This window comes from Chionomys nivalis, chromosome 5 (assembly GCF_950005125.1).
Source record: "Chionomys nivalis chromosome 5, mChiNiv1.1, whole genome shotgun sequence".
NCBI lineage: Eukaryota > Metazoa > Chordata > Mammalia > Rodentia > Cricetidae > Chionomys > Chionomys nivalis.
This window is the reverse complement of record NC_080090.1, coordinates 64994914-65022533: the sequence shown is the minus strand read 5'-3', so window position 1 is coordinate 65022533 and position 27620 is coordinate 64994914. Positions and strand designations below refer to the sequence as shown.

General features: G+C 38.3%; 1 protein-coding gene and 1 pseudogene across 5 annotated transcripts in view; both read right to left on the bottom strand.

Annotated features, from left to right (window-relative positions):
* The window catches only part of Cep350 (centrosomal protein 350), a 156368-nt gene that overhangs the window by 74883 nt on the left and 53865 nt on the right, over nucleotides 1–27620 (bottom strand). For 4 of the 5 annotated variants that reach the window (XM_057769109.1, XM_057769113.1, XM_057769110.1 and 1 more), the window contains exons 12-17: nucleotides 25123–26183; nucleotides 23078–23219; nucleotides 14536–14705; nucleotides 4006–4192; nucleotides 1497–1699; nucleotides 497–660 (exon numbers count right to left, since the gene is read on the bottom strand). In XM_057769109.1, the coding sequence (XP_057625092.1) occupies nucleotides 497–660; nucleotides 1497–1699; nucleotides 4006–4192; nucleotides 14536–14705; nucleotides 23078–23219; nucleotides 25123–26183 (1927 nt within the window). Of the gene's footprint in view, nucleotides 1–496; nucleotides 661–1496; nucleotides 1700–4005; nucleotides 4193–5970; nucleotides 6028–14535; nucleotides 14706–23077; nucleotides 23220–25122; nucleotides 26184–27620 lie in introns of all 5 variants that reach the window. The other variant, XM_057769111.1, reaches the window with a different exon arrangement.
* Nucleotides 2422–2852, bottom strand: LOC130874111 (40S ribosomal protein S23-like; annotated as a pseudogene).

Genomic DNA, 27620 nt, shown 5'->3' with positions numbered 1-27620 from the left:
TCAGTTAATAAATCCCTTTGTTTCCTATCTTCTCTCCTTTCTTCTTTCTTCAAACAGGTCTTTTATGGATCAAGCTGCCTCAGCTTACTGCATGTACAGCTGGGATTGCAAAAGTGAACACCGCACTAGACTCACACAGCTCTACAGCAAACAACTAGAGACTAAAGGAAAGGTAGTACACCTAAAAGTCATCAGATACTTTACTTTCTCTCTCTCTCCCTCCCTCCCTCTCTTTCTTTCTTCTTTGAGACAAGGTTTCCTCTATATGAAGTCTTACTATGCTGGAACTTGCCATATAGAACAGGAGATTGAACCTGAACTCACAGAGATACTCTTGCCTCTGCCTGCTGAGTGCTGGGATTAAAGCCGTGCACCAGCATGCTTAGCCTGAAAGTTTATTTTCTTCAAACAAACAAAACTCATTAAGAGTACTTCCAAACACAGAGAAAAGAGGAAACCATGGGGAAAAAAATTAAGAAAAAAATTCAACTGATACCTTTATGATCTGAGCCAGAGATACACTCTCTTGCTGAGCAAGAGAAATGCCTCTCACTCGCTCCACATCTGACAACTGACGCACTGACTCCTCAATGGCACTGAGGTAACTGAGTTCTGCAGCCATACGATGCTGAAGACCAGCAGGAGAAAACCGCTTAGAACCTGGGGGACAGAAGAATTGTTAAATCAAACGGTTCATATAAATGACAATGACTCATTTTATGAGCACGTAACAAATCTACCCTTCCCTTGAACTAAAGACAGTGCTTATTAATATATTGTATTTTAACAGTTACTTTTTTCTTGTTTTATGTGTGTATACATGTGAACATATATATTACATGTCTACAAACAATATATTATTTTGGGGATGAATTTTAACTAATACTGACAATATGGGGAAAGGTGTTGAATTTCTTATGCTTTTCAGTACTTAATTTTCTATACAACTTTTGTTTAATACTTCAAAGAGCAATCACATAAACTTGAAATATTTCCCTATCACTTAATTGGGAAAAAAAGAACTTTCAGGGGGAAAATGTAAATAGTAACTTATTTTTTTAATTTGGTATTTTCTTCTTCTCTTTTGAAATATGGTTCATGTAACCCAGGCTACCCTTCTAGCTCACTAGGTGGCCTAGGACAACGTTTAACTTCTGCTTCTACCTTCCAAATCCTGAGATTGGGGGTAAGCCCCACCACATCTGATTGATTGATTGATTGATTGATTTTATTTTTTTCGAGACAGGGTTTCTCTGTGGTTTTGGAGCCTGTCCTGGAACTAGCTCTTGTAGTCCAGGCTGGTCTCGAACTCACAGAGATCCGCCTGCCTCCCGAGTGCTGGGATTAAAGGCGTGCGCCACCACCGCCCGGCCACATCTGATTTATATGGTGTCAGGGTTCAAATTTAGAGCATAATGCAGGCTAACCAGCACTCTACCAGCCAAACTATACCCAACACTGTACTTTTAAACGTCTATCTGCATGAATCTACTTGCCTGGTGTTGAAGCCGTCTCTGTTTTGTTCATATCAGTGAAAGCTGCAGTGGGCTTAAATCCAGTGGTAGTTGAAGGAACTATGACTGAGGACTTAGGTCTTTCTAAAGAAGTCCCAGGAAGGTCAAACTGTAACAATTTCTGCGAACTTGGAGATAGGGGAGAAGTTGGAGTCTTCTGAGATCTTCCCTTGTCTGATGAGCCACTAGAAATTTTTTTGCATAAAGACATTAGAAAAACTACTCCAAGAAGCAACTAATCAATAACATTTTTTTTCTTTACCAACATTATTTAGCTTTACTAATTATGATGTAGGCATTCACTCAATGGAGTCGCTACTCTGATTAGCTGTGTATGAATACTTCTCTAGTTGCTAGATAAGAGTTTTGAACAAGCTAGGTAAAACCCACCCTAAATAAAATAGTAAAATAGGTTATTGGCTAAACTACTACTTAATCACATATATCACAATTCATTCACTGTATTATGAAGCAAAATCTAAGATAGTCTTTATACACTAATAAAAATATAACCATATGTAAAAACATTAGAAACAAATATTAAAACATCTCTCAAGTAAAATATCGTTTTGTGTTTAAATTTTTTTAAAGAGCCATGATTCTTTCAACATTTTCTGTTAAACCAAAGAGCACCAAAAATTAATTTCATATTGTCATCTCCAATATTTTATACATACCTTTTTTCTTTTGGCTTTGGTTTTTTGAGACAGGGTTTCTCTGTATAACAGATCTAGCATCTAGCTATCCTGAAACTTGCTTTGTAGACCTGGCTAGCCTTAACTCAGAGATCCACCTGCCTCTCCCTCCCAAGTGGAGATTAAAGGTATGTTCCACCACCGCCCAGCTCCTAATTCTTTTTTTTTTCTCAGAATAGGAAAATTTATTACTGTGCTTCCACTGTCAAACTTTAGGATCTTGGTCTTTCCTTCTTGCCTTTGTACAGGGCCAAAAGGGACACATTGGCGACTTTAACAACCTTAAAGCGGACTCCAGGAACATCACCTGCAGCATGACCCTTTCGACCAAATCCAGCAACAGAACTTCATTGTTTTCCTCAATGAAGTTCAAGCAACCATCACTGGGGATGAAAGCTGTGATCTTCTTGCCGTTCTTGATGAGCTGCACCCTGACACACTTTCTGATAGCAGAATTTGACTGCTTGGCTTCAACTCCTACTTTTTCCAGCACGATTCCCTTGGCATGAGAGGCACCTCCAAAAGGATTGGCCTTCAGGGCTGTGCCCAAGTGGGCTTTCTTGTATTGTTTGTCATGCCACTTCTGGTCCCATCGGTGGCTGCAGAGCTTCCTGGCAGTACGGAGACCACGACACTTGCCCATCTTGCCAACGCCACGGGCCCAAGAGCTCCTAATTCTTAATACTACAACACTTTCTGAGCTTTTTCTTAACTAACCTCACATAACTGATTGTAACAATTCTTAAGGCACTTAATTTAACATAAAAAAAAAACCGTAACATTCATGTTATCTTGCACCAAATATTTGTTAAATAAATTAAGAGACACTCTATAAAGTATTTAGCACAATAAACATATTTCTAATATACTAAGTTTGTTTTTATATTCTGAAAAAAACATGAATTTCAAAGACAAAAATTATAATTGGCTTGAGTATTTGAATAAAAGTAGTTTTGAGAAGTAGTTACTGGCTTACGAAGGTCTTTAACTGAGGACTTAGGGAGTGTAACAGTAGTGCCTCTCCATAGGCATGGGGAATATGTTCCAAGACCTCCAATGGACACCTTCAGACTGGAATCCATTATTAAGCAAAATAAGGTTTAATTAAACTCAAACATAAAAACACTACTAGACAAAGGGATGAGTCATATGAAAGATGGGCCTGACTGGTATGTGATTATTTAGATCAGTATTACCTTAAAGAAAGAAATCATATATTTCTACAACTTTCCATATGCTATTTTACAACCTTAATTGAACCATAGAAAGCAAAACACTATAAAGAAACTAAAGTTAAATTCATTTACAGTACCTAAAAGGAATTCTTATTTTAAATTCTATAACATTAAACAAAAGGGCTCTATAATTCACTGTATGTTTTTATAAAATAAATTATATTTGCTTTGCAGAGAAGAATCCGTTAGACTATCATTTCAAAAAGATAAATTTTCAGTGTTTTTGTTGTTGTTTTGTTTTGTTTTTTCGAGACAGGGTTTCTCTGTAGCTTTAGAGCCTGTCCTGAACTAGCTCTTGTAGATCAGGCTGGCCTCGAACTCACAGAGATCAGCCTGCCTCTGCCTCCTGAGTACTGGGATTAAAGGCGTGCACCACCACCGCCCGGCTCAGTTTTCAGTGTTTTTAAATAAGTTTTTAATTTTAAAATAACAACTTTGTACCAGTTCAAACATGAATAGGGAACTGCCATGCTGAAATTTACCAAATTCACTAAATGCCAAGATTCTAACTTCAATGATATTCAAACTGCAGCAAAAAAGAATATATATATACTGTTTTACCTCACAGAATGACCAGAAAGTTCTTCCAAAGTGCTCTCAGTGTCCAGAGTCTGCTCAAAGTCTCTAACAGCAAGTTTACTGCCTGTTCCAAGTTTCTTTTCTTGATGGGAACCACGTTCTGAGTCAGACGGTACTTTCTCCTCATCAATAAGTGAGCTCTGAGAATTCCCAGTGAATGACTCCAACCCTGGAAGTAAATTGTAGTAAGCAAATTTCCAACATTAGATTTACTGTGTGGTGGCACTTCATTTATATTTTAATAAATAAAGCTTGCCTGAGGATCAGAAAAGTAAAATATCCACACTGAAGAACGTTACAGATCAGACAACAATAAGACACACTTTTTCCCCTCATTTTTTTTATTGATTTTTACTGAGCTCTACATTTTTCTCTGCTCCCCTCTCTATCTCTTCCCTCCCCTTCAACCCTCTCCCATGGTCCCCATGCTCCCAATTATTCAGGAAATTTTGTCTTTTTTACTTCCCATATAGGTAAGATCCATGTATGTCTCTCATTGTTGTCTAGGTTCTCTGGGGTTGTGATTTCTAGGCTGGTTTTCTTTGTTTTATGTTTAAAAACCACTTATGAGCGAGTATATGTCATAATTGTCTCTCTGGGTCTGGGTTACCTCACTCAAAATGATGTTTTCTAGTTCCATCCATTTGCCTGCAAATTTCAAGATGTCATTATTTTTTCTGCTGTGTAGTACTCCATTCATAACACACACCTTTAATCCCAGTAGCCATACTAGCTTGCCACAGAAACCAGGTGGTAGTGGTGCACGCCTTTAATCCCAGAACTAGAGAGGATTATAAAACAGGAGGAGACAGCTCTCAGTCTCAGTCTCATTCTGACATTGCTGGAGGCGGGATCGCCATTTCGGATTGAGGATTTTCTGATCTTTAGGTTGAACCCCAATTTCTGTCTCTGAGTTTTAATTCACGCTTCATTGTTGAGAGAGTTGACAAATTTTTTTCAGTAATAAAAGAACAGATCAGAGTATTAAAATTAGTTTTTATTTAAAACTTATTTTCCGGGGCTGGAGAGATGGCTCAGAGGTGAAGAGCACTGGCTGCTCTTCCAGAGGTCCTGAGTTCAATTCCCAGCAACCACATGGTGGCTCACAACCATCTGTAATGAGATCTGGCGCCCTCTTCTGGCGTGCGGGCATACATCGAGGCAGAATGTTGTATACATAATAAATAAATCTTAAAAAAAAAAACTATAATTTGTGATCCTAGAGAAGTTAAATAAGAAAGTGAACCCAAAGAAAATCATATAGTCATCCGCATGGAGACGGGGAAGTAGACAAGATTGCAGGGCAAAAACTGGGAACTTGCGGGTGAGGTGGCATGGGGCAAAGGGGAAATGGGATGAGAAACATGAGAAGGGGAGGATGGGAGGAGCTCGGGGGATTGGGATGGTTGGGATATAGGAAGGGAGGATACGGGAGCAGCGAAGTATATATCCTATCTAAGGGAGCCATCTTAGGGTTGGCAAGAGACTTGACTCTTGAGGGGTTCGCAGGTGTCCAGGAATATGTCCCCAGCTGGTACCTTGGGCAACTAAGGAGAGGGAACCTGAAATGACCCTATCCTATACTGATGAATATCTTGCATATCACCTTAGAACCTTCATCTGGCGATGGATCGAGGTAGAGACAGAGTCTCAATTTGGAGCAACGGTCTGAGCTCTTAAGGTCCAAATGAGGAGCAGAAGGAGAGAGAACATGAGCAAGGAAATCAGGACCACGAGGGATGCACCCACCCACTGTGACAGTGGAACTGATTAATTGGGAGCCCACCAAGGCCAGCTGGTCTAGGACTGAATAAGCATGGGTTGATTCTGGACTCTCTGAGCATAGCGGACAATGAAGGCAGATGAGAAGCCAAGGACAATGGCACTAGGTTTCGATCCTAATACATGAACTGGCTTTGTGGGAGCTTAGCCTGTTTAGATGCTCACCTTCCTGGACGTAGATAGAAGACCTTCGTCTTCCCGCAGGGCAGAGAATTTGGACTGCTCTTCAGTATCGAGAGGGAGGGGGAATGGTGTGGGGGGAGGAGAAGAGGAGTGGGGATAGGGGGAGGGGAGTGGGGGGAGGGGGCAATATTTGGGAGGAGGGGAGGGAAATGGGAAACGGGGAGCAGGTGGAAATTTTAATTAAAAAAGAATAAAAAAATAAATAAAAAGGAAAAAAAAATAATAAATGACACTAACGTTATATTTTAAGAAGTACCAGTTTATGATTAAACAAATTTATTATGCATGTCTGTATGTTTTAAAAGTACAAAGTAGGGGCTGGAGAGATGGCTCAGTGGTTAAGAGCATTGCCTGCTCTTCCAAAGGTCATGAGTTCAATTCCCGGCAACCACATGGTGGCTCACAACCATCTGTAACAAGGTCTGCTGCTCTCTTCTGGTCTGCAAACACACACAGACAGAATATTGTATACATAATAAATAAATAAATTAATTAATTAAAAAATAAAGTTTTAAAAAAAAAAAAGTACAAAGTAATAATAAATCATTATGCCAAAAAAAAAAAAACCTTATTTTCCATATCTAAAATAAAAAGCAGTTCATTCTTCTGCCTCCATTTAAGAAAATGCTGGTAACTCCAGAGTCTAATATTCTTCTTGTCTGAAGTACCTAAATTAGTCAAACTTATACAAGTCTAGACGCTACCAATGGCTGGGGAGGGAAGAGTGGATGCACAGTAGTGATGTTTACAATGATACAATGTAGACTTAATGTCACTCAACTTGAAAATGATTTAAATGACTGGGTTTTTCTTGTTGTTGTTGTTTCTTGCTTTTTTTAAAAAGATGGTATCTTGTGTAGCCTATGCTGTCCTCTATCTCACTATGCAGCTAAGGAAGACCCTAAATTTCTGATCTTCCTGTTTCTACCTCCGGAATACTGGAATTACAGTAATGCATCATCATACCACATATTATGTAATGTGGGGATCAAACCCAGGGTTATTTTTAGACAAGGACATGTATGCTACCAAATGAGTCACTTTCCCAGCCTAATAAAATTTTATTGTGTATTATAATTATTATTATTTCTGTTTTTCTGAGACAGAGACTCTCTACATAGCCCTACCTGTCCTGGAACTCACTATATAGACTAGGCTGGCCTTGAACTCACAAAGATCCATCTATCTCTGACTCAGGAGTGCTGGAATTAAGAGCATACCCCAACACACCCAGTTGTGTGTATTATTTTACCATAATCAAGTTGTAAAATATTAGCACTGGTCATTTTAAACATAGAAAATGAACGTAATTAAAGCTTGTTCAAATATACTTTCCTATACCGACCAGTTAGTTTCTTCCTGCACCTCATTCCACCTCACATTTGTCAACTTGACAAAGAGTTTATCTTTTCAATTGGAAAAAAAATGTAAAAGAAAGAAAAATCACTCACAAGCTTGAACCATTTTGTGCGCTTACGTTTTGGCATGACCACTATATAGCCCTAGTTGTAGGTCTACACAACAAATATGGGGCTGGAGAAATCGCTCACTGCGTAAAGTGCTTTCTGCAAAACCATGAAGACCAAGCATGGTAGCATGCCTGTAATCCCTGTGTGTAAACAGTGTGACGGAAGAAGAGAATCCTCAGAAGCTCATGGGCCAGCTAGCTTGCTATACTCACTGTCAAACATCAAGAGACTCTGTCTGAAGGTGGGAGAACAAACCCAAGGCTGTACACTGACTTTCACACAAAGACACATATCATACACATATACATTAGTGCTGTTGTTGTTTTTTTTAATAGAGTACAACTACAGACACTGGCAAGTATCTCAATCACTCAAAATATTTACTGAATGCTAACAGGGGCAACTACTATGCTAAATACTGTGACACACACATAGTAATTTCTCATGCTCTTCAAAATCACCATAGGGGCAGATGCGGCGGAGACCCGGCGCAGACCCAGCGCAGACGTGAAGGTCCAAGCATGAAACAGTGAAGCCCACACTGAGAGTAGATCGTCCCACTACAATTAAATCAAGTAGGTTTTTTGGTGGCTGGCCTGCAGAGTGGTAGGCCTTTTGTTGGCGAGGTCCCTGGCGAACGGGGAGCTTGGTCCTGTTCCTAAAGACCCTTCTGAGTGGTGAGAGGGATCTCGGTCCATGGCGGGAGCCAGGAAACGGAGCGGGGCATTTTGTAAGTGGGGCCTCTGGCCAGCAGGGAAACCTGATCCTGTTTTAGAAGGCCCATTAGATAGCATCAGAAGGAAGAGATGGGCAGACACCAAGGCAAGAATTCACCCAACAACCTGAAAAACAACATGAAAACACCAGAACCCAATGATCTTACAACAGAAGGACTTGAACACCCTAACACAGAAGAAATGGAAAAAATTGACTTTATGAAAGCAATAGAGTCTCTTAAACATCATGTAAAAAATGCCCCTATAGAAATGGATGAGAAGTATAACAAAAAGTTTGAAGAAATGAGTAAATACGTAAATGATACCCTGGGAAACCAAGAAAAAACGATCAAACAGATAATGGAAACACTTCAAGAATTGAAAACTGAAATGAAAGCAAGGAAGAAAACACAAACTGAGGACGGGCTGGATATGGAAAATCTAGGTCAACGAGCAGAGATTACAGAAACAAGCATAATCAATAGAATACAAGAGATAGAAGAAAGAATCTCAGATTCTGAGGACACCATAGAGAAAATAAATGCACTGATCAAAGAAAACAGCAAAGCCAACAAATTCTCATCACAAAACATTCAAGAAATATGGGACACAATAAAAAGACCAAACCTAAGAATAATAGGGATAGAAGAAGGAGAAGAGTTACAGCTCAAAGGCCCAGAAAATATTTTCAACAAAATTATGGAAGAAAATTTCCCAACATAAAGATATTCCTCTGAATATTCAAGAAGCATACAGAACACAAAATAGACTGGATCAAAAAAAAAAAAAAGCCCCTCGCCATATAATAATCAAAACACAAAACATACAGATTAAAGAAAGAATATTAAGAGCTGCAAAGGAAAAAGGTCAAGTAACTTATAAAGATAAACCAATCAGACTTACACCTGACTTCTCTATGGAAACCATGAAAGCCAGAAGGTCCTAGATAGAGGTACTGCAGAAACTAAGCGACCATGGATGCAAACCCAAACTACTATACCCAGCCAAGTTATCGTTCACTATCAATGGAGAAAACAAAACATTTCAAGATAAGAACAAATTTAAACAATACATAGCTACAAATCCAGCCTTACAGAAAGTAATAGAAGGAAAATCACAACCCAAGGAATCCAATATTGCCAACACTACCCACAATAACTCAGGCATCTAGCGACCCTTCACCAGCACAACTCAAAGAAGAGAGACACACAAACTCTACTACCAAAAACAATAAGAATAACCGGAGTAAACAACCACTGGTCATTAATATCACTTAATATTAATGGACTCAATTCACCTATAAAAAGGCACAGGCTAAGAGATTGGATACGAAAACAGGATCCAACATAGTGCTGTTTACAAAAAACACATCTCAACCACAAAGACAGGCATCTACTCAGAGTAAAGGGTTGGGAAAAGGTTTTTCATGCAAATGGTCCTAAGAAACAAGCAGGTGTGGCCATACTAATTTCTAACAAAACTGACTTCAAACTAAAATCAATCAGAAGAGATCGAGATGGACATTTTATACTCATAACAGGGACAATTCATCAGGATGAAGTCTCAATCCTGAATATCTATGCCCCTAATATAAAAGCACCCACTTATGTAAAAGAAATATTACTAGAACTCAAGGCAGACATCAAACCACACACACTAGTAGTAGGAGACTTCAACACACCTCTCTTACCAATGGACAAGTCAATCAGACAGAAATCTAATAGAGAATTAAGAGAATTATTGGAGGTAATGAAGCAAATGGACTTAACATACATCTATAGAACACTCCACCCAAATAGGAAAGACTATACCTTCTTCTCTGCAGCTCATGGAACCTTCTTGAAAATACTCGGTAACAAAGGAAACCTCCACAGATACAATAAAATATCAGTGTCCACCTGTGTCTTATCAGATCACCATGGATTAAAGGTAGAAGGCAACAACAAAGCTACCCCCAGAAAGCTGACAAACTCATGGAAACTGAACAGTCAACTACTGAACCACACCTGGGTCAAGGAAGAAATTAAGAAAGAAATTAAAGTCTTCCTTGAATTTAATGAAAATAAAGAGACAACATACTCAAACCTATGGGACACGATGAAAGCAGTGCTAAGAGGAAAGTTCAAGCACTAAGTGCCCACTTAAAGAAAACAGAGAAAGCATACATTGGGGACTTAACAGCACACCTGAAAGCTCTAGAAAATAAAGAAGCAGACGCGTCCAGGAGGAGTAGAAGACTGGAAATAATCAAACTGAGGGCGGAAATCAACAAAATAGAAACACAGAAAACAGTCCAAAGAATCAATGAAACAAAAAGTTGGTTCTTGGAGAAAATCAACAAGATCGACAAACCCCTATCCAAATTAATTAAACGACAGAGAGAGAACATGCAAATAAATAAGATCAGAAATGAAAAGGGGGACATAACCACAGACACAGAGAAAATTCAGAGAATCATTAGATCTTACTACAAAAGCCTGTATGCCACAAAACTGGAAAATGTAAAAGAAATGGACATTTTTTTTGGATAAGTACCATATACCAAAGCTAAACCAAAAACAGGTGAACGATATAAATAGACCTGTTAGTCGCGAAGATTAGAAACGGTTATCAAAAATCTCCCTTCCAAAAAAAGCCCAGGACCAGATGGTTTCAATGCAGAATTCTACCAGAACTTCCAAGAGCTAATACCTATACTCCTTAATGTATTTCACAATAGAGAAACAGAAGAGTCATTGCCAAATTCCTTTTATAAAGCTACAGTTACCCTGATACCAAAACCACACAAAGACCCAACCAAGAAAGAGAATTACATCTCACTCATGAACATCAACGCAAAAATTCTCAATAAAATACTGGCAAACCACATCCAAGAACACATTAGAAAAATTATCCATTATGATCAAGTAGGCTTCATCCCAGAGATGCAGGGCTGGTTCAACATACGCAAATCTATCAATGTAACCCACCATATAAATAAACTGAAAGAAAAAACCATATGATCATTTCATTAGATGCTGAAAAAGCATTCGACAAAATTCAACACCCCTTTATGATAAAGGTCTTGGAAAGATTAGGGATACAAGGGTCATACCTAAATATAATAAAAGCTATTTACGGCAAGCCGACAGCTAACATTAAATTAAACGGAGAAAAACTCAAAGCCATCCCACTAAAATCAGGAACACGACAAGGATGTCCACTCTCTCCATACCTCTTCATATAGTGCTTGAAGTTCTAGCAATAGCAATAAGACAACATAAGCGGATCAAGGGGATTCGTATTGGAAAGGAAGAAGTTAAGCTTTCGTTATTTGCAGATGATATGATAGTATACATAAGCGATCCCAAAAACTCTACCAAAGAACTCCTACAGCTGATAAACACCTTTAGTAATGTGGCAGGATACAAGATCAACTCCAAAAAATCAGTTGCCTTCCTATACACTAAGGATAAGGAAACAGAGAGGGAAATCAGAGATGCATCACCTTTCACGATAGCCACAAATAGCATAAAATATCTTGGGGTAACTCTAACCAAGGAAGTGAAAGATCTATTTGACAAGAACTTTAAGTCTTTGAAGAAAGAAATTGAAGAGGACACCAGAAAATGGAAGGATCTTCCTTACTCTTGGATTGGGAGGATCAACATAGTAAAAATGGCAATTCTACCAAAAGCAATCTATAGATTCAATGCAATCCCCATCAAAATCCCATCAAAATTCTTCACAGATCTGGAAAAGACAATAATCAACTTTATATGGAAAAACAAAAAACCCAGGATAGCCAAAACAATCTTATACAATAAAGGATCGTCTGGAGGCATTACCATCCCTGACTTCAAACTCTATTACAGAGCTATAGTATTGAAAACAGCTTGGTATTGGCATAAAAACAGAGAAGTCGACCAATGGAATCAAATAGAAGACCTGGACTTTAACCCACAAACCTATGAACACCTGATTTTCGATAAAGGAGCTAAAAGTATACAATGGAAAAAAGAGAGCATCTTCAACAAATTGTGCTGGCAAAACTGGATGTCAATCTGCAGAACAATGAAAATAGATCCATATCTATCACCATGCACAAAACTCAAGTCCAAATGGATTAAAGTTTGGACTCAATATCAGTCCAAACACACTTGAACCTGATAGAAGAGAAAGTGGGAAGTACTCTACAACACATGGGCACAGGAGACCACTCCCTACGTATAACCCCAGCAGCACAGACATTAAGGGCATCATTGAGACCTCCCGAGACTGAGAAGCTTCTGTAAAGCAAAGGGCACTGTCACTAAGACAAAAAGGCAACCCACTGACTGGGAGAAGATCTTCACCAACGCCGCAACTGACAAAGGTCTGATCTCCAAAATATATAAAGAACTCAAGAAACTAGACTGTAAAAGGCTAATCAACCCAATTATAAAATGGGGCACTGAGCTGAACAGAGAATTTTCAACAGAAGAAGTTCAAATGGCCAAAAGACACTTAAGGTCATGCTCAACTTCTTTAGCGATCAGGGAGATGCAAATCAAGACAACTTTGAGATACCATCTTATACCTGTCAGAATGGCTAAAATCAAAAACACCAATGATAGCCTTTGCTGGAGAGGTTGTGGAGAAAGGGGTACACTCATCCATTGCTGGTGGGAATGCAAACTTGTGCAACCACTTTGGAAAGCAGTGTGGCGGTTTCTCAGGAAATTCGGGATCAACCTACCCCTGGACCCAGCAATACCACTCTTGGGAATATACCCAAAAGATTCCCTATCATACAACAAAAGTATATGCTCAACTATGTTCATAGCAGCATTGTTTGTAATAGCCAGAACCTGGAAACAACCTAGATGCCCTTCAATGGAAGAATGGATGAAGAAAGTATGGAATATATACATACTAGAGTACTACTCAGCAGTAAAAAACAATGACTTCTCGAATTTTGCATGCAAATGGACAGAAATAGAAAACACTATCCTGAGTGAGGTAAGCCAGACCCAAAACAGGAACATGGGATGTACTCACTCATATTTGGTTTCTAGCCATAAATAAAGGACATTGAGCCTATAATTCGTGATCCTAGAGAAGCTAAATAAGGTGAAGCCAAAGAAAAACATATAGGCATCCTCCTGAATATTAACCTTCATCAGGCGATGAAAGGAGACAGAGACAGAGACCCACATTGGAGCACCGGACTGAAATCTCAAGGTCCAAATCAGGAGCAGAAGGAGAGAGAGCACGAGCAAGGAACTCAGGACCGCGAGGGGTGCACCCACATACTGAGACAATGGGGATGTTCTATCAGGAACTCACCAAGGCCAGCTAGCCTGGGTCTGAAAAAGCATGGGATAAAACCAGGCTCACTGAACATAGCGGACAATGAGGGCTGCTGAGAAGTCAAGAACAATGGCACTGGGTTTTATCCTACTGCATGTACTGGCTTTATGGGAGCCTAGGCTGTTTGGATGCTCACCTTACTAGACCTGGAAGGAGGTGGGAGATCCTTGGACTTCCCACAAGGCAGGGAACCCTGACTGCTCTTTGGGCTGCTGAGGGACGGGGAGTTGATTGGGGCAGGGGGAGGGAAATGGGAGACGGTGGCGGGGAGGAGGCAGAAATCATAAATAAATAAATAAATAAATAAATAAATAAATAAATAAATAATAAAATCACCATAAGAACTCTTGTCTGCTTTACTGAGGAAGACCACGCTTGATAATGCTTAGACGTGTACATGATATACTACCAAGTTATTTGTTTGTTTTAACACAGTTGCAAAGAAATATTATTTAAATAAAGGTATGGCGTCATGTATATATTAGAAAAAGTCATCAAAGATTATAATAGCAGTTACCTCTGAACAGAAGGATTAAGCATGACTTCTATTTATTTTTTGCTCTTATTTTATTTATTAGTGTGAGAGAGAATGTGCACCCATACAAGAGTGTCACAGTTCATATAGAGGGGTCAGCGGACAACTTCGTTCTCTTCATTCACCTTTACATGGGTTCATGGGATCAAACTCATGTGTCAGGATTATACAGCAGGTATTTTTATCCACTAAGTCATCTCCATATTTTGCTGGCCCTGATTTATATTTCTTGAATGAATATCTATAATTCTTAATTTTTTAATTATGTATTTCATTTGAATTAAAAGAATAAAAATGAATATAAAAATAAAAAAACAAAATGAAAGAATATAAAATATATTAAAAGGTTTGACAAAAAATATTATAATTATATATGTGAAAGTTAGGACATTATCATGTAAATTCTTCTACTGCTTATAGAATCAAACCATAACTTTAGGTCACTACCACAAAACCACTGAGAAGAGAAAAAGTCATCAAGCAGAATTCTACTTACATTCTGTCTTTTCCTTTTTCCCTTTCTTTCCTTTAGAGGCAGATGAACGAGACGATACAGCAGACTGAGCCCCTGAGGAGTGCTGAGAGGTAGCGTCCACAGAAGAAAGATCATAGATAGACTTTCTGCTGGAATGGTCCTCCTGAATGCCTAAGTTGCTACCACCAATTCTGTCAAAGATAAAGTAACAGGAGTTAAAGAAAAAATTAAAAATCTGAGGTCACAAATTCTATTTCAAAGGAGCTCTGAATATGTCAAGCAGATGCCACAAGCAAAGCTTACCCTCTTGAGTTGAAAAAGCAACAACAACAACAACAGACATATAAGAAAAGGTACACAAATTAAATAGTGACAGACATGCCCAACAAATAGTGTAAATATCAGATCTCTTCATCAATTTTAAAAGGTTCCCTATGGCTTAGTTTACATCTCAGAAAATTTCAGATAAGCTGTTTAATGAAGTGAAACCAAAGAAAGTCAAGTTTCGGGCCTGGAGATGTAGCTCAGTTGACAGCACCTGCCTAGCACACACAAAGGCCTAGAGATGAAGGTTGTTTGACAGTGTCTGACTGGTATACATGAAGGCCTGGAGATGAAGGTCGGTTGGCAGTAAATGCCTAGCACACACAAAGGCCTGGAGATGAAGGTTGGTTGACAATGTCTGCCTGGCATATATGAAGGCCTGGGTTTGGTCCATAGAACCTCCCAAAAACTAGGGAAGTAGAAATAAGAGGACCAAAAGTTCAAGGTCAATTTGAGCAACACAAAGCCTAGCTTAAAAAAATAAAAAATGAAAAAAAAAAACAAATATTTCAGATATGTATAAGAAAAATGACTATAGGAAAATGTGTCCTCAATTTCTACTCAAATTTATCACTTTTATAAAGCATAATTATTTTTCCTCTGATACTCTCAGAGAACAATTTAATATATTCTACCTTAACAGTAAAATGCATCAAATTGTATTGATTGATGATATCAATCTCACTACAATTAATCCTTAAAAGCCTTAATTTAAAAATTTTATCTTTTCTTTGGGTTCAAATAAAACTTTTTTTTCTGAAGATTTATTTATTCACGTATGTGTGTGCTATTTCCCTGCACACCACAAGAGTCAGATCCCACTACAGATGGCTTTGAGCCACTGTGTGGTTGCTGTGAATTGAACTCAGGATCTCTAAAAGAGCAAGCAGTCAGTGCTCTTAACTGCTGAGCAATCTCTCCAGCCCCATTGGGTTCAAATTTTAAACTACAATTTTGCTGTTATACTTATATGAATATTCATTTCTATTACTCCAGCTAATAGAAAGTTAGTAGAACTAATTTTTATAAGGTTATTTAATAATTTTATGGGGGCTATACTTTATGATACATAAAAGATACTGAATAGGAAAAAAATATAAATTTATATGGTAATAAAATTTAGAAAACGAAACTCTAAAAAAGTCAAATTCATCTTATGATTTTGTACAATTTAACCTCTGTTCTTCGGTTTCCTCTCTAAAACAGGTCTATTCTATGAAGCTCCACCGGGAGCAGAAGCCAGGATCATATCCAGTCCCAGAAGCCAACCCAGTTCCGGGACACTGGCAGTCCAGGATTGAGCCAGTGACCTGACCCAGAGTCAGTGATCTCCACCGGAACTGGAGTGGGACAGAACCAGCTACCTAGGACAGAGAGCAAACAAGCTCCACTGGGAGCAGAAGCCAGGAGCAAATCTAGACCCAGGACACTGGCAGACCAGGATTGGGCTAGCGACCAGATCCAGAGTCAGCAATCTCCACTGGAACAGGTACAGGGGAATAACTGCTAAGCAAGTGAGCCAGAGCCAGAGCCCACTGAGGGTCCAGATGTGAATCTGGGACCTTCAAGGGAGTAGACCTAAGGCAGGACCCAGATGGGCCTGGGCGTAAGTCTAGGACTTCAGGACCTCTGACAGTCTGGGCATGAGTGAACCTGGGACCTCCAAGGGAATAGGAAGGAACCAGAGATCTCAGTGGGGCCAGGCGTGAGTCTGGGTCCTCAGAGAGAGAAAGCCTGAGCCAGGACCTCTGTGGGTCCTGGAATTGGTCTGAGACATCAAAGGGAATAGACAGGAACCTGGAACCTCTGTAGGTCCGAGCGTGAGTCTGGGACCTCTAAGGGAGTAAGCAGGTCCTCTGCAGGTCAGGGCACACCCGAGCCTGGGACCTCCGAGGCAATAGATCAGAGCCAGAAACCTTTCCAGGTCCAACTCCAACCCAGGGACTTCTGCAGAAGGGGATCCAGAGCAGGATTTACAGAAACAAAGCAAAGCCGGCAACTTAGGCCAAAATAGGCCTGAGACAGCAAACTCCAAGGGAGCAGAGCAAAGCACAGGAGTGCTGAGCTATTCCAGGAACACAGAGTACCCAACAAGGTAACTAGAACTGTGGCACTGACTGTACCATGGGGAACAACCATCTGGGCTTTGGATTCACTGGCACCTACAAGATTATTGAACAGAATCTCAGAAAACCCCAACCACACCTATCAGAGGAAATGAGTAGAAAAGGAACATACGCAACATCGCGAAGAGCAACACAACACCAGTAAAATCTAAAGACCCTACAACAGCAAGACCTGAAGAACCAAATATGGATGAAACAGAAGAAAATGACCTAAAAAATAACTTCAAGAGAATGTTTGAAATTCTAAAAGAGGAAATGAGAAATTCCCTTAAAGAAATGGAAGAAAAGATAAACAAAAAATTGGAAGACATCAGCAAATCACTTAAAAAAAAAAAAAAACCAAGAAAAAGAAATCAAACATATGAAAGAAACTATTCAGGACTTGAAAAATGAATTAGAAGCAACAAAGAAAACACAAACCAAAGGAATTATAGAAACAGAAATCATAAGAAAATGATCAGGAACCACAAACACAAGCATTAACAGCAGAATACAAGAGATGGAAGAGATAATCTAAAATGCTGAAGATACAACAGAGGAAATAGACTCATCAGTTAAAGAAAACATTAAATCTAACAAGAGCTTAACCCAAAATATCAAAGAAATATGGGGCACCATGAAAAGGCCAAATCTAAGAATAATAGGTATAGAAGATATATATAAATAATATATAATATATATAATAATAGGTATATAAAGAGAAGTTGTTCAACTCAATAGCACAGAAAATATATTTAACAAAATCATAGAAGAAAACCTTCCTAACCTAAGGAAAGATATGCCTATAAAGATACAAGAAGCTTACAGAACACCAAATAGACTGGATCCAAAAAAAAGTCCTCTCACCACACAATCATCAAAACACTAAACATACAGAGTAAAGAAAGAATATTAAGAGCTGAAAAGGGAAAAGGCCAAGTAACATATAAAGGTAGACCTATCAGAATTACACCTGACTTTTCATTGGAGACAATGAAAGCCAGAAGGTCATAGTCAAACATTATGCAGATATTAAGAGACCACGGATGCCAGCCCAGACTACTATACCCAGCAAAACTGCCAATCACCACAGAAGGGCAAAACAAGATATTCCATGACAAATCTAGATTTCACCAATACCTAGCCACAAACCCAGCCCTATACAAAATACTAGAAGGAAAACTCCAACCCAAGGAAGTTGGCTACACCAACAAAAACACAAACAATTGATGGTCTTATAGCAACAAATCCCAAAGAAAAGAAAAACACACAAATTAACGTCACCAACAATGATAACTAAATTAATAGGACATAGCAATCACTGGTCATTAATATCCCTTAATGTAAATGGACTCAACTCACCTATAAAAAGGCACAGGCTAACAGACTGGATATGAAAACAGAATCCATCCTTCTTCTGCATGCAAGAAACGCATCTCAACCTCAAAGACAGACATCATCTTGGAGTAATGGGTTGGGAAAAAATATACCAATCAAATGGACCTAAGAAACAAGTGGGTGTAGCTATCCTAATATCTAACAAAATAGACTTCAAGCTAAAATGAGTCAAAAGAGACAAAGAAGGTCATTTCTTATTAGTCACAGGAAAAATCCATCAAGAGTAAATTTCAATACTGAACATCTATGCCCCAAATACAAAGGCACCCTTATATGTCAAAGAAACACTTCTAAAGCTTAAGTCATACATTAAACCCCACACACTAATAGTGGGAGACTTCAGCACTCCCCTCTCACCACTGGACAGGTCAATCAGACAAAAAATGAACAGAGAAATAAGAGAACTAACCGATGTTATGATTCAAATGGACTTAACAGACATCTATAGAATGACTATTCCATCCAAACAGAAAAGAATATACCTTCTTCTCGGCACTTCATGGAACCTTCTCAAAAACTGACCACATACTCAGTAACAAAACAAACCTCAACAAATCCAAAAAAAATTGGAATAACCCAATGTACCTTATCAGATCACCATGGTATAAAACTAGAAGTCAATAGCAATACTAATTCCAGAAAACCCACAAACACATGGAAATTAAACAATGCTCACCTGAATCACCAATGGGTCAAGGAAGAAATTAAAGACTTCCTAAAATTCAATGAAAATGACCACACAACATACCCAAATTTATGGGACACAATGAAAGCAGTGTTTAGAGGCAAGTTCATAGTACAAAAGGCCTACATAAAGAAGCTGGAAAAATCCCACACTAGTGAATTAACAGAACATTTGAAAACTTTAAAAAAAAAAAAAAAGCAAATTCACCTAAGAGAACTAGATGGCAGGAAATAATCAAACTGAGAGCTGAAATCAACAAAACAGAAACAAAGAAAACAATACAAAAAAAAATCAATAAGACAAAGAGTTGGTTTTTTGAGAAAATCAACAAAATAGACAAACCTTTATCCAAACTAACCAAAAGGCAGAAAGAAAATATCCAATTAGCAAAATCAGAAATGAAAAGGGGGACATAACAACAGACACGGAGGAAATACAGAGGATGATCAGGTCGTATTTTGAAAACCTGTACTCCACAAAATTGAAAACTTGAAGGAAATGGACAACTTTCCAGATAAGTATCATTACCAAAATTAAATCAAGACCAGATAACCAAATTAAACAGACCTATAACTGCTGTAGTAATAGAAACAGTCGTCAAAAGTCTCCCAACCAAAAAAAACAAAAAGCCAGGACCAGATAGTATCAGCTCAGAATTCTACAAGACTTTCAAAGAAGTAATACCAATACTCCTCAAATTATCCCACACAATAGAAACAAAAGGAACATTGCTAAACTCTTTTTATAAGGCTACAATTACTCAGATACCCAACCCACAGAAAGACATTACTAAGAAAGATAATTACAGACCAATCTCACTCATGAACATTGATGCAAATATACTAAATAAAATACTGGCAAATCGAATCCAAGAACACATCAGAGCCATCATCTACCATGACCAAGTTGGCTTCATCCCACAGATGCAGGGATGGTTCAACATAGGAAAATCTGTCAACGTAATCCACCATATAAACAAACTGAAAAATAAAAACCACATGATCATCTCATTAGATGCCAAAAAAGCTTTTGACAAAATACAACATCCCTTCATGATAAAGGTTTTGGAGAGAGCAGGGATACAGGGAACATACCTAAACATCATAAAGGCAATATACAGCAAGCCAACAACCAACATCAAACTAAATGGAGAGAAACTCCCAGTGATTTCACTGAAATAAGGAACAAGACAAGGTTGTCCACTCTCTCCATATCTATTCAGAATAGTTCTTGAGGTCCTAGCTAGAGCTATAAGACACCAAAAGGAGATCAAGAGGATACAAACTGGAAAAGAAGAAGTCAAACTCTCACTATTTGCTGATGATATGATAGTTTACATAAGTGATCCCAAAAATTCTACCAAGGAACTTCTACAACTCACAAACACTTTCAGTAATGTAGCAGGATATAAGATTAACTCAAAAAAATCAGTAGCCCTCCTGTACACAGATGATAAAAGGGCTGAGAAAGAAATCAGAGAATCAACACTCTTCACAATAGCCACAAATAGCATAAAATATCTCGGAGTAACTCTAACCAAACAAGTGGAACACTTGTATGACAAGAACTTTAAATCTTTGAAGAAAGAAATTGAAGAAGACACCAGAAAGTGGAAAGATCTCCCATGCTCTTGGGTAGGCAGAATTAACATAGTAAAAATGGCAATCTTACCAAAAGCAATCTACAGATTCAATGCAATGCCCGTCAAAATCCCAGCAAAATGCTTCACAGACCTCGAAAGGACGGTATTCAACTTCAAATGGAAAAGCAAAAAAAAAAAAAAAAAAAAAACACAAACCAAAACAAAAAAAAAAAACGGAATAGCCAAAACAATCCTGAACAATAAAAGAACTTCTGGAGGTATCACAATCCCTGACTTCAAACTCTACTACAGAGCTACAGAACTGAAAACAGCCTGGTATTGGCATAAGAACAGACAGGAGGACCAATGGAACCAAATAGAAGACCTGGATATCAATCCACACATCTTTGAACACCTGATTTTTGACAAAGAAGTAAAAAAAATATCAAATGGAAAAAAGAAAGCATGTTTAACAAGTGGTGCTGGCATAATTGGATATCAACATCTAGAAGAATGAAAATAGACCCATATCTATCACCATGCACAAAATTCAAGTCCAAATGGATCAAAGACCTCAACATAAAGCCAGCCACACTAAACCTCATAGAAGAGAAAGTGAGAAATACACTTGAATACACTGGCATTGGAGAACACTTCCTAAATATAACCCCAGCAGCACAGACACTAAGAGAAACAATTAATAAATGCAACCTCCTGAAACTGAAAAGCTTCTGTAAAGCAAAGGACACAGTCAACAAGACAAAACGACAGCCTACGGAATGGGAAAAGATCTTCAGTAACCCCACATCAGACAGAGGGCTAATCTCCAAAGTATACAAAGAACTCAAGAAATTGGACACCAAAAGAACACAAAATCCAATTAAAAAAAAAAAGGAATTCAGACCTAAACAGAGAACTCTCAATAGAGGAATCTAAAATGGCTGAAAGACACTTAAGGAAATGTTCAACATCCTTAGTCATCAGAGAAATGCAAATCAAAACTCTGAGATTCCATCTTACCCATGTAAGAATGGTCAAGATCAAAAACACGATGACAACTTATGCTGGAGAGGTTGTAGGGAAAAGGTAACACTTCTGCATTGCTGGTGGGAGTGCAAGCTGGTACAACCCCTCTGGATGTCAGTGTGGCGATTTCTCAGAAAATTAGGAAACAACCTTCCTCAAGACCCAGTAATACCTCTTTTGGGTATATATCCAAAGGATCTTCAATCATACCACAAGGACATGTGCTCAACTATGTTCATAGCAGCTTTGTTTGTCATAGCCAGTATCTGGAAACAACCTAAATGCCCCTCAACCGAAGAATGGATAAGGAAAATGTGGTACATTTATACAATGGAGTACTACACGGCGGAGAAAAATAACATCTTGAATTTTGCAAGAAAATGGATGGAGCTAGAAAAAATTATTTGAATGAGGTAACCCAGACACAAAAAGACAATTATCACATGTACTCACTCACAGGTGGTTTTTAAACACAAAGCAAAGAAAGCCAGCCTACAAACCACAATCCCAGAGAACTTAGACAACAATGAGGACCCTAAGAGAGACTTACATAATCTACATGGGAAGTAGAAAGTAGAAAAAGACAAGATCTCCTGAGTAAATTGGGAACATGGCAACCTTGGAGGAAGGTTGATGGGGGAGGGGAGAGGCACAGAGGGGAGCAGAGAAAAATGTAGAGCTCAATAAAAATCAATTAAAAAAAAAAAAACAGGTATTCTAAGAATAATATTTCCCAAATCAGGCTTCTAGAAAATTGAGCTACAGAGGCAAAGTCCCTGAATCCATTCAGTGTCTTGAACATTAAGGGTCCAATAATTACCAGTTGTCATAACCTACCTCTTCAAAGCTTAGATGTTGAATGTTTATCAAAGTTTTAGATGTTTTCTTGATTTAAAAAACTGCTTAACACAAAGTTAAATGTCTAATTTTCCTCATCTACCACAGAAAACAAATTTTTACACTTTTATGTTGCAAGACTGTTTCCCAATGCTATCCTCTGTTGAAATTCACAGATTGACTTAAAGTCTGTAATTAGGTCCTTTTAAGTATGCTATGTTCCACTCACCAGGTGTGGTGGCACACACAGGTGAGCCCAGCACATTTGAGAACTGGAAGAAGGACGATCAAGAATTTAAGGTCATCCTTGGCTAGATGAGACTATTGCAAAAAAGAAAAGAAAACTGTGTGTTTCTCTGAACATTTCTAATGACTGTGAGGTGAGCAGGTTCTACTACCTTCATCATTATGCTCAAATACAAACAAGCATTAAAGAGTCAAGCATCAAGTCAGGAAGTCCACATCAAGAGTCTGTGGTCTACAGCCATAAAGCTTTGATATATGTCAGTCAGTAAGCAAGATGCTACTTCTACTCTGATCAGAGTCCTCATTTATATGTATTTTTCTACTCAAAACCTTATTTCATATTTGCTGTCAAATTCTTACTGAGATTCGTGAGTAGATTTTTTTTCTGTCAATGTCACACTCCCTGGCGAGGAGACAAAATCATCTTCATAGGAAATACTGCTCAGTGGTGTTGTGGTGGCATTGAAAGGCCGTGATGCTGATGTTCCTCTATCTTCAAATCCTATCAAAAGAGATAATTGTGGTATGGTTAAAAATAAGATGAAATTTAAAACTATAAGCAAGGCATTCTCCAGCATGAAGTTAGTAAGATAAAAAGGGACAGCTTCAATTGCTTTTACAACTCATCTTTTTATCTTGCTTTTTTAACAGCCATATAGATTTGTTTTGGGTTTTTTGTTTTGTTTTTGGTTTGGTTTTGGGTTTTTCTGAAATAGGATTTCTCTGTGTAGCCCTAGCTGTCCTGGAACTTGCTCTGTAGATCAGGCTGTCCTCTAATTCACACAGATTCACCTGCCTCTGCCTCCTGAGTGCTGGACTTAAAGGTGTGGGCCACTATACCTGGTTGCTTTTCACTTCTTTTTAGGAAATTTTTTAAAATAAATAAGCATAATGAAACTACTGTATCCATTACTATGACTAATACAAAAGCAAGCTAGTTTCAATTAAACAATCTATTTCTCTCTTCTACAATGGACCTACAGATTATTTTGAAGCAAATCCCAAATAACATATTTTATCTCCAAATATTTCATTATAACTATAAAATTTTAATAAAGACCTAATATAAGAATTTAAGAATGAAACCAATTTTCTTATTAAGAAATAAGAATATCGAGATGTAATGATGACTCAGTTAAGAACACTTACTGTTCTCCCAGAGAACCTGGGTTCCATTCTCAGCACCTAAAGGGAAGTTTATTATCATCTGTAACTCATCCTGGATTCAACACTCTCTTCTGGCACCAGGTAGATGCAAAACATACATTCAGGTAAACCCACCCATATACATAAAATAAAATAATACTAAATAAGAATATTGATTTAAGCATTTTGCTTTCATCAAAAAAATTGAAAGAGCACTAGAATCAAAAGGAATTTAAAATGTAACTGTCCTTGTTTGCTTGTTGTGATAAATAACCATAATCAAAAACAGCTTGGAAAGGATTTACTTCACCTCGACTTCCAGGTCACAATCCATCACTGAGGAAAATGGGGGGGGGGGGACTCAAGCAGGAGCAGAGGCAAGACCCACAGAGAAAGGCTGCTTACTGGCCTGCTCTCATGCTCAAAGGTTCAAGTTCAACTAGTTTTTATTTTTTAATACAGTCTAGGCCCACCCCCATAGGGATGGCACCACCCACAGGGATACTATCGGAAAAGCTGGACCTTTCTTCATCAACCAACGTAACAAACAATGCTCCACAGACATACCCACTGGCCAGTCTGATCTAGGCAAATCCTCAACAGAGGCTCTCTCTTCCCGGGTGACTCTAGTTTGTATCATGTTGAAAACAAAACCTAACCAGAACAACCACCAATGTAAATAAAGTAGTTAAGCAAAAGAGAGGAATAATATATAAACTTGTCACAAGATCATAAAGTGCCCAAATGTGAATTTTAGGAAAAAGGAATAACAGTCTAAGAACACACAGAATCAATTCATTGTCAAATAATTTGCTCGATTTATAGAGTGAGAAAATATGGGGCTGGAGAGATGGCTCAGCAGTTAAGAGCATTGCCTGCTCTTCCAAAGGTCCTGAGTTCAATTCCCAGCAACCACATGGTGGCTCACAACCATCTGTAATGAGGTCTGGTGCCCTCTTCTGGCCTGCAGGCATACACACAGACACAACATTGTATACATAATAAATAAATAAATATTTTTTTTTAAAAAAAAAGAAAATATGTAGCCCAGGAATTCTAAGGTTATGTTATTATACATTGGGTAGAATTCACCTATAATAACATGAAAACAGAAACAGACATAACTGAAGGAATTAACTTCATTACAAAAAAAGAAAGCTGTGTTATACGATTTCAGTATTGAGAGACCATGGATTAAAAGAAAAGAAAGAAAATTATGAAATAATTGTCTTACTGTAGTATAAGCCAATTTTTCTCACCTTTTCCATATAACTGATATGACTTGGTAAAAATATTAATGACACTGTGTGGACTTCCCTTTGCCAGTTCTTCCCACGGTCCCTTACTTTGCGTACCACCTATGTGGCCCAAAAGTGGCAAGAACTTCTCAGCTTCCTTCTGAAACTCTTTGATGGGTTCATAAGAATTTCTCTCTCCAGCACAGAATTCTTTTTCCTTTAAGAGTTCTGCTACCTTCAGGAGGGGTCGTGCATCCCGGCCTCCTTCTTCCTCAGAGAGACTCTCTTCACTAAGAAGAGGCCCTTCGCTGACCGAGTCTATGCTGGAACAAAGAGACCTTTTGGCTCTGTCTTGAGAACAGGCTTGTATATCAGAGCTGGAGGAGTCAGTCTGCCTCTTACACAACTGTGCCAGCAGCCCTCCTGGTTTCGGACTAGGGGATGTCATTCTGAAGCTTGATATGGCACTCTGGGGTCTGATCATCTCAGGAAGTTTCTTAAATTCACTAAGACTGCCTACACCAGGAAGATCATCATCAAAAGTTGCATGAGATACACAGGTTCCCAGCATCTTCTGAATTCGGGCAGAGAAAACATCTTCAATGTCTTCTTTCACAGGTGGACTGACAGCTTTAGTCCAAAGCCCATTCTCTTGAGGTGCCTGCTGTACATCATAATCATTGTTCCATATTGACCCATAGTTAATGCTGGCCCCAGCTAGTTTCTTAGCTTCACTTTCAATCCTGCTAGACAGAGAAGCAGCTGTTGCTTTCAAGGCTTCAATACGATCCAGTTTACTCTTATACTGGCTGGTACTAGGTTTTAACAAGGCATCTGGATGAGGAGCTTGTGAGGTCAGATATGGTTGAGGTGTGAAAGTTAATGGTCCTGAAGCTTTATTATGACTCTTCTTGGCTGGTAAAACAGAGTCATAGTCTTTGTGCAAAATTCCTACATGCTCAAGATGCAAGAGTTGGGAAAGTAAATTTTCAGCCGTTCCAACAAGGGGCTGTGCTTGAGAACTGTGAACTCGTGGGCTCAACCTGTCAGGCTGCATCCATGTAGGTTCCATCAAGTCTCTTCTGGTAACAGAAATCACAATTTTAGTTAATACAGTAATCCATGTGCTTTGTTGTTGTTAGTTTTGTTAGTTTTTGCAGTGCTAGCAACTGAGTTCAGAGTCTTGGTCATGCTGAGCAAGATTTCTATAAAGAGCCTAGATCCCCCGTCTAAGTTATCATTTAAAATTGGGGAAAGGGGTTCTCTGATTATAATAGTATACAAACACTTCCAGAAAAAAAGGCAACAGGGTTAAGAGTGAGAGATTACTTAGAATAACCAATAAAAAAGGATTCATTATCTTTGGTAGTTGGCTTACAATTATATCCTTGCTAACTTTATCCATGTGTATGTTGTGGTTTTGTTATGGTATTTGCACAAAAATAGTATTTCACTATTTATACTGTTTTGTAAACTGCTTTCTTCAAATTTATTTTTTTTAAGTGGTTACTTAAAACTCTGCAGACAAGCTTCCTTAGAACAATACCACTATCCAACCCTTTAAAAATAATATATAAAAGAGAAATGCTTAAGATTGCTTAATATTGGGACCCATCAAATGGCTAAGCAGGTAAAGGCCTCTACCATTCAAGTCTAGAGAACCCAAATAAAGACGGAAGGGACTACACAAAGTTACCTTTCCAACCACAGGATGTGTGCCCTAGTATATGTGCCCCACACACATAACACATGATACTTTATGGAAATGTACAATTTTAATTTTTTAAAAATTTTTTATTATATATTCATCCATTATTTTGGTTTTTCGAGACAGAGTTTCTCTGTGTAGTTTTTGGCGCCTATCCTGGAACTCGCTCTGTAGACCAGGCTGTCCTCAAACTCACAGAGTTCTGCCTGTCTCTGCCTCCCGAGTAAGGGATTAAAGGCATGCGCCCCCATTGCCAGGTGAAAATGTACAATTTTTAACACACACACACAAATCTAAAATTTTAGGAGGAGAAGAAGGAAGGGAATAAAAGAAATAAGTGGAAGAAGTAATGCAAAGCAACAAACTTGTGTTTGGTTTGTTTCTTAACATTCTTTAGAATAAGAAACTCAGAGAAAGGCAAAAATTGTAAACATGACACCAGCATAGCAGATCTGACAATGATGACATGTACCGTATTAGCTAAACAAACGTATTCATAATAAAAAATTATACCTTATGATTTAAGCTTAAAGTACATTTAGAACATTAAACAAATCATACATTCCTCTTACTAATAATAAATACACAAACTGGCTAAAAGTACTGCCTTTTAAAGTAAGATTCCAAGAGACCTCTGTGAGTGACTTCGAGGCCAGTCAGCTCTACCAAGTAAGTTTCAGGACAGCCAAGGCTACACAAAAAAAAACCCTGTCTTGAAAAACAAAACGATAAAGTCAGATTGCCTATGTTCAAACCTACTTCCACAACTTCTGTTTTGATCTTAAGAAGGTTTAATTAAAGTCTAGACTTC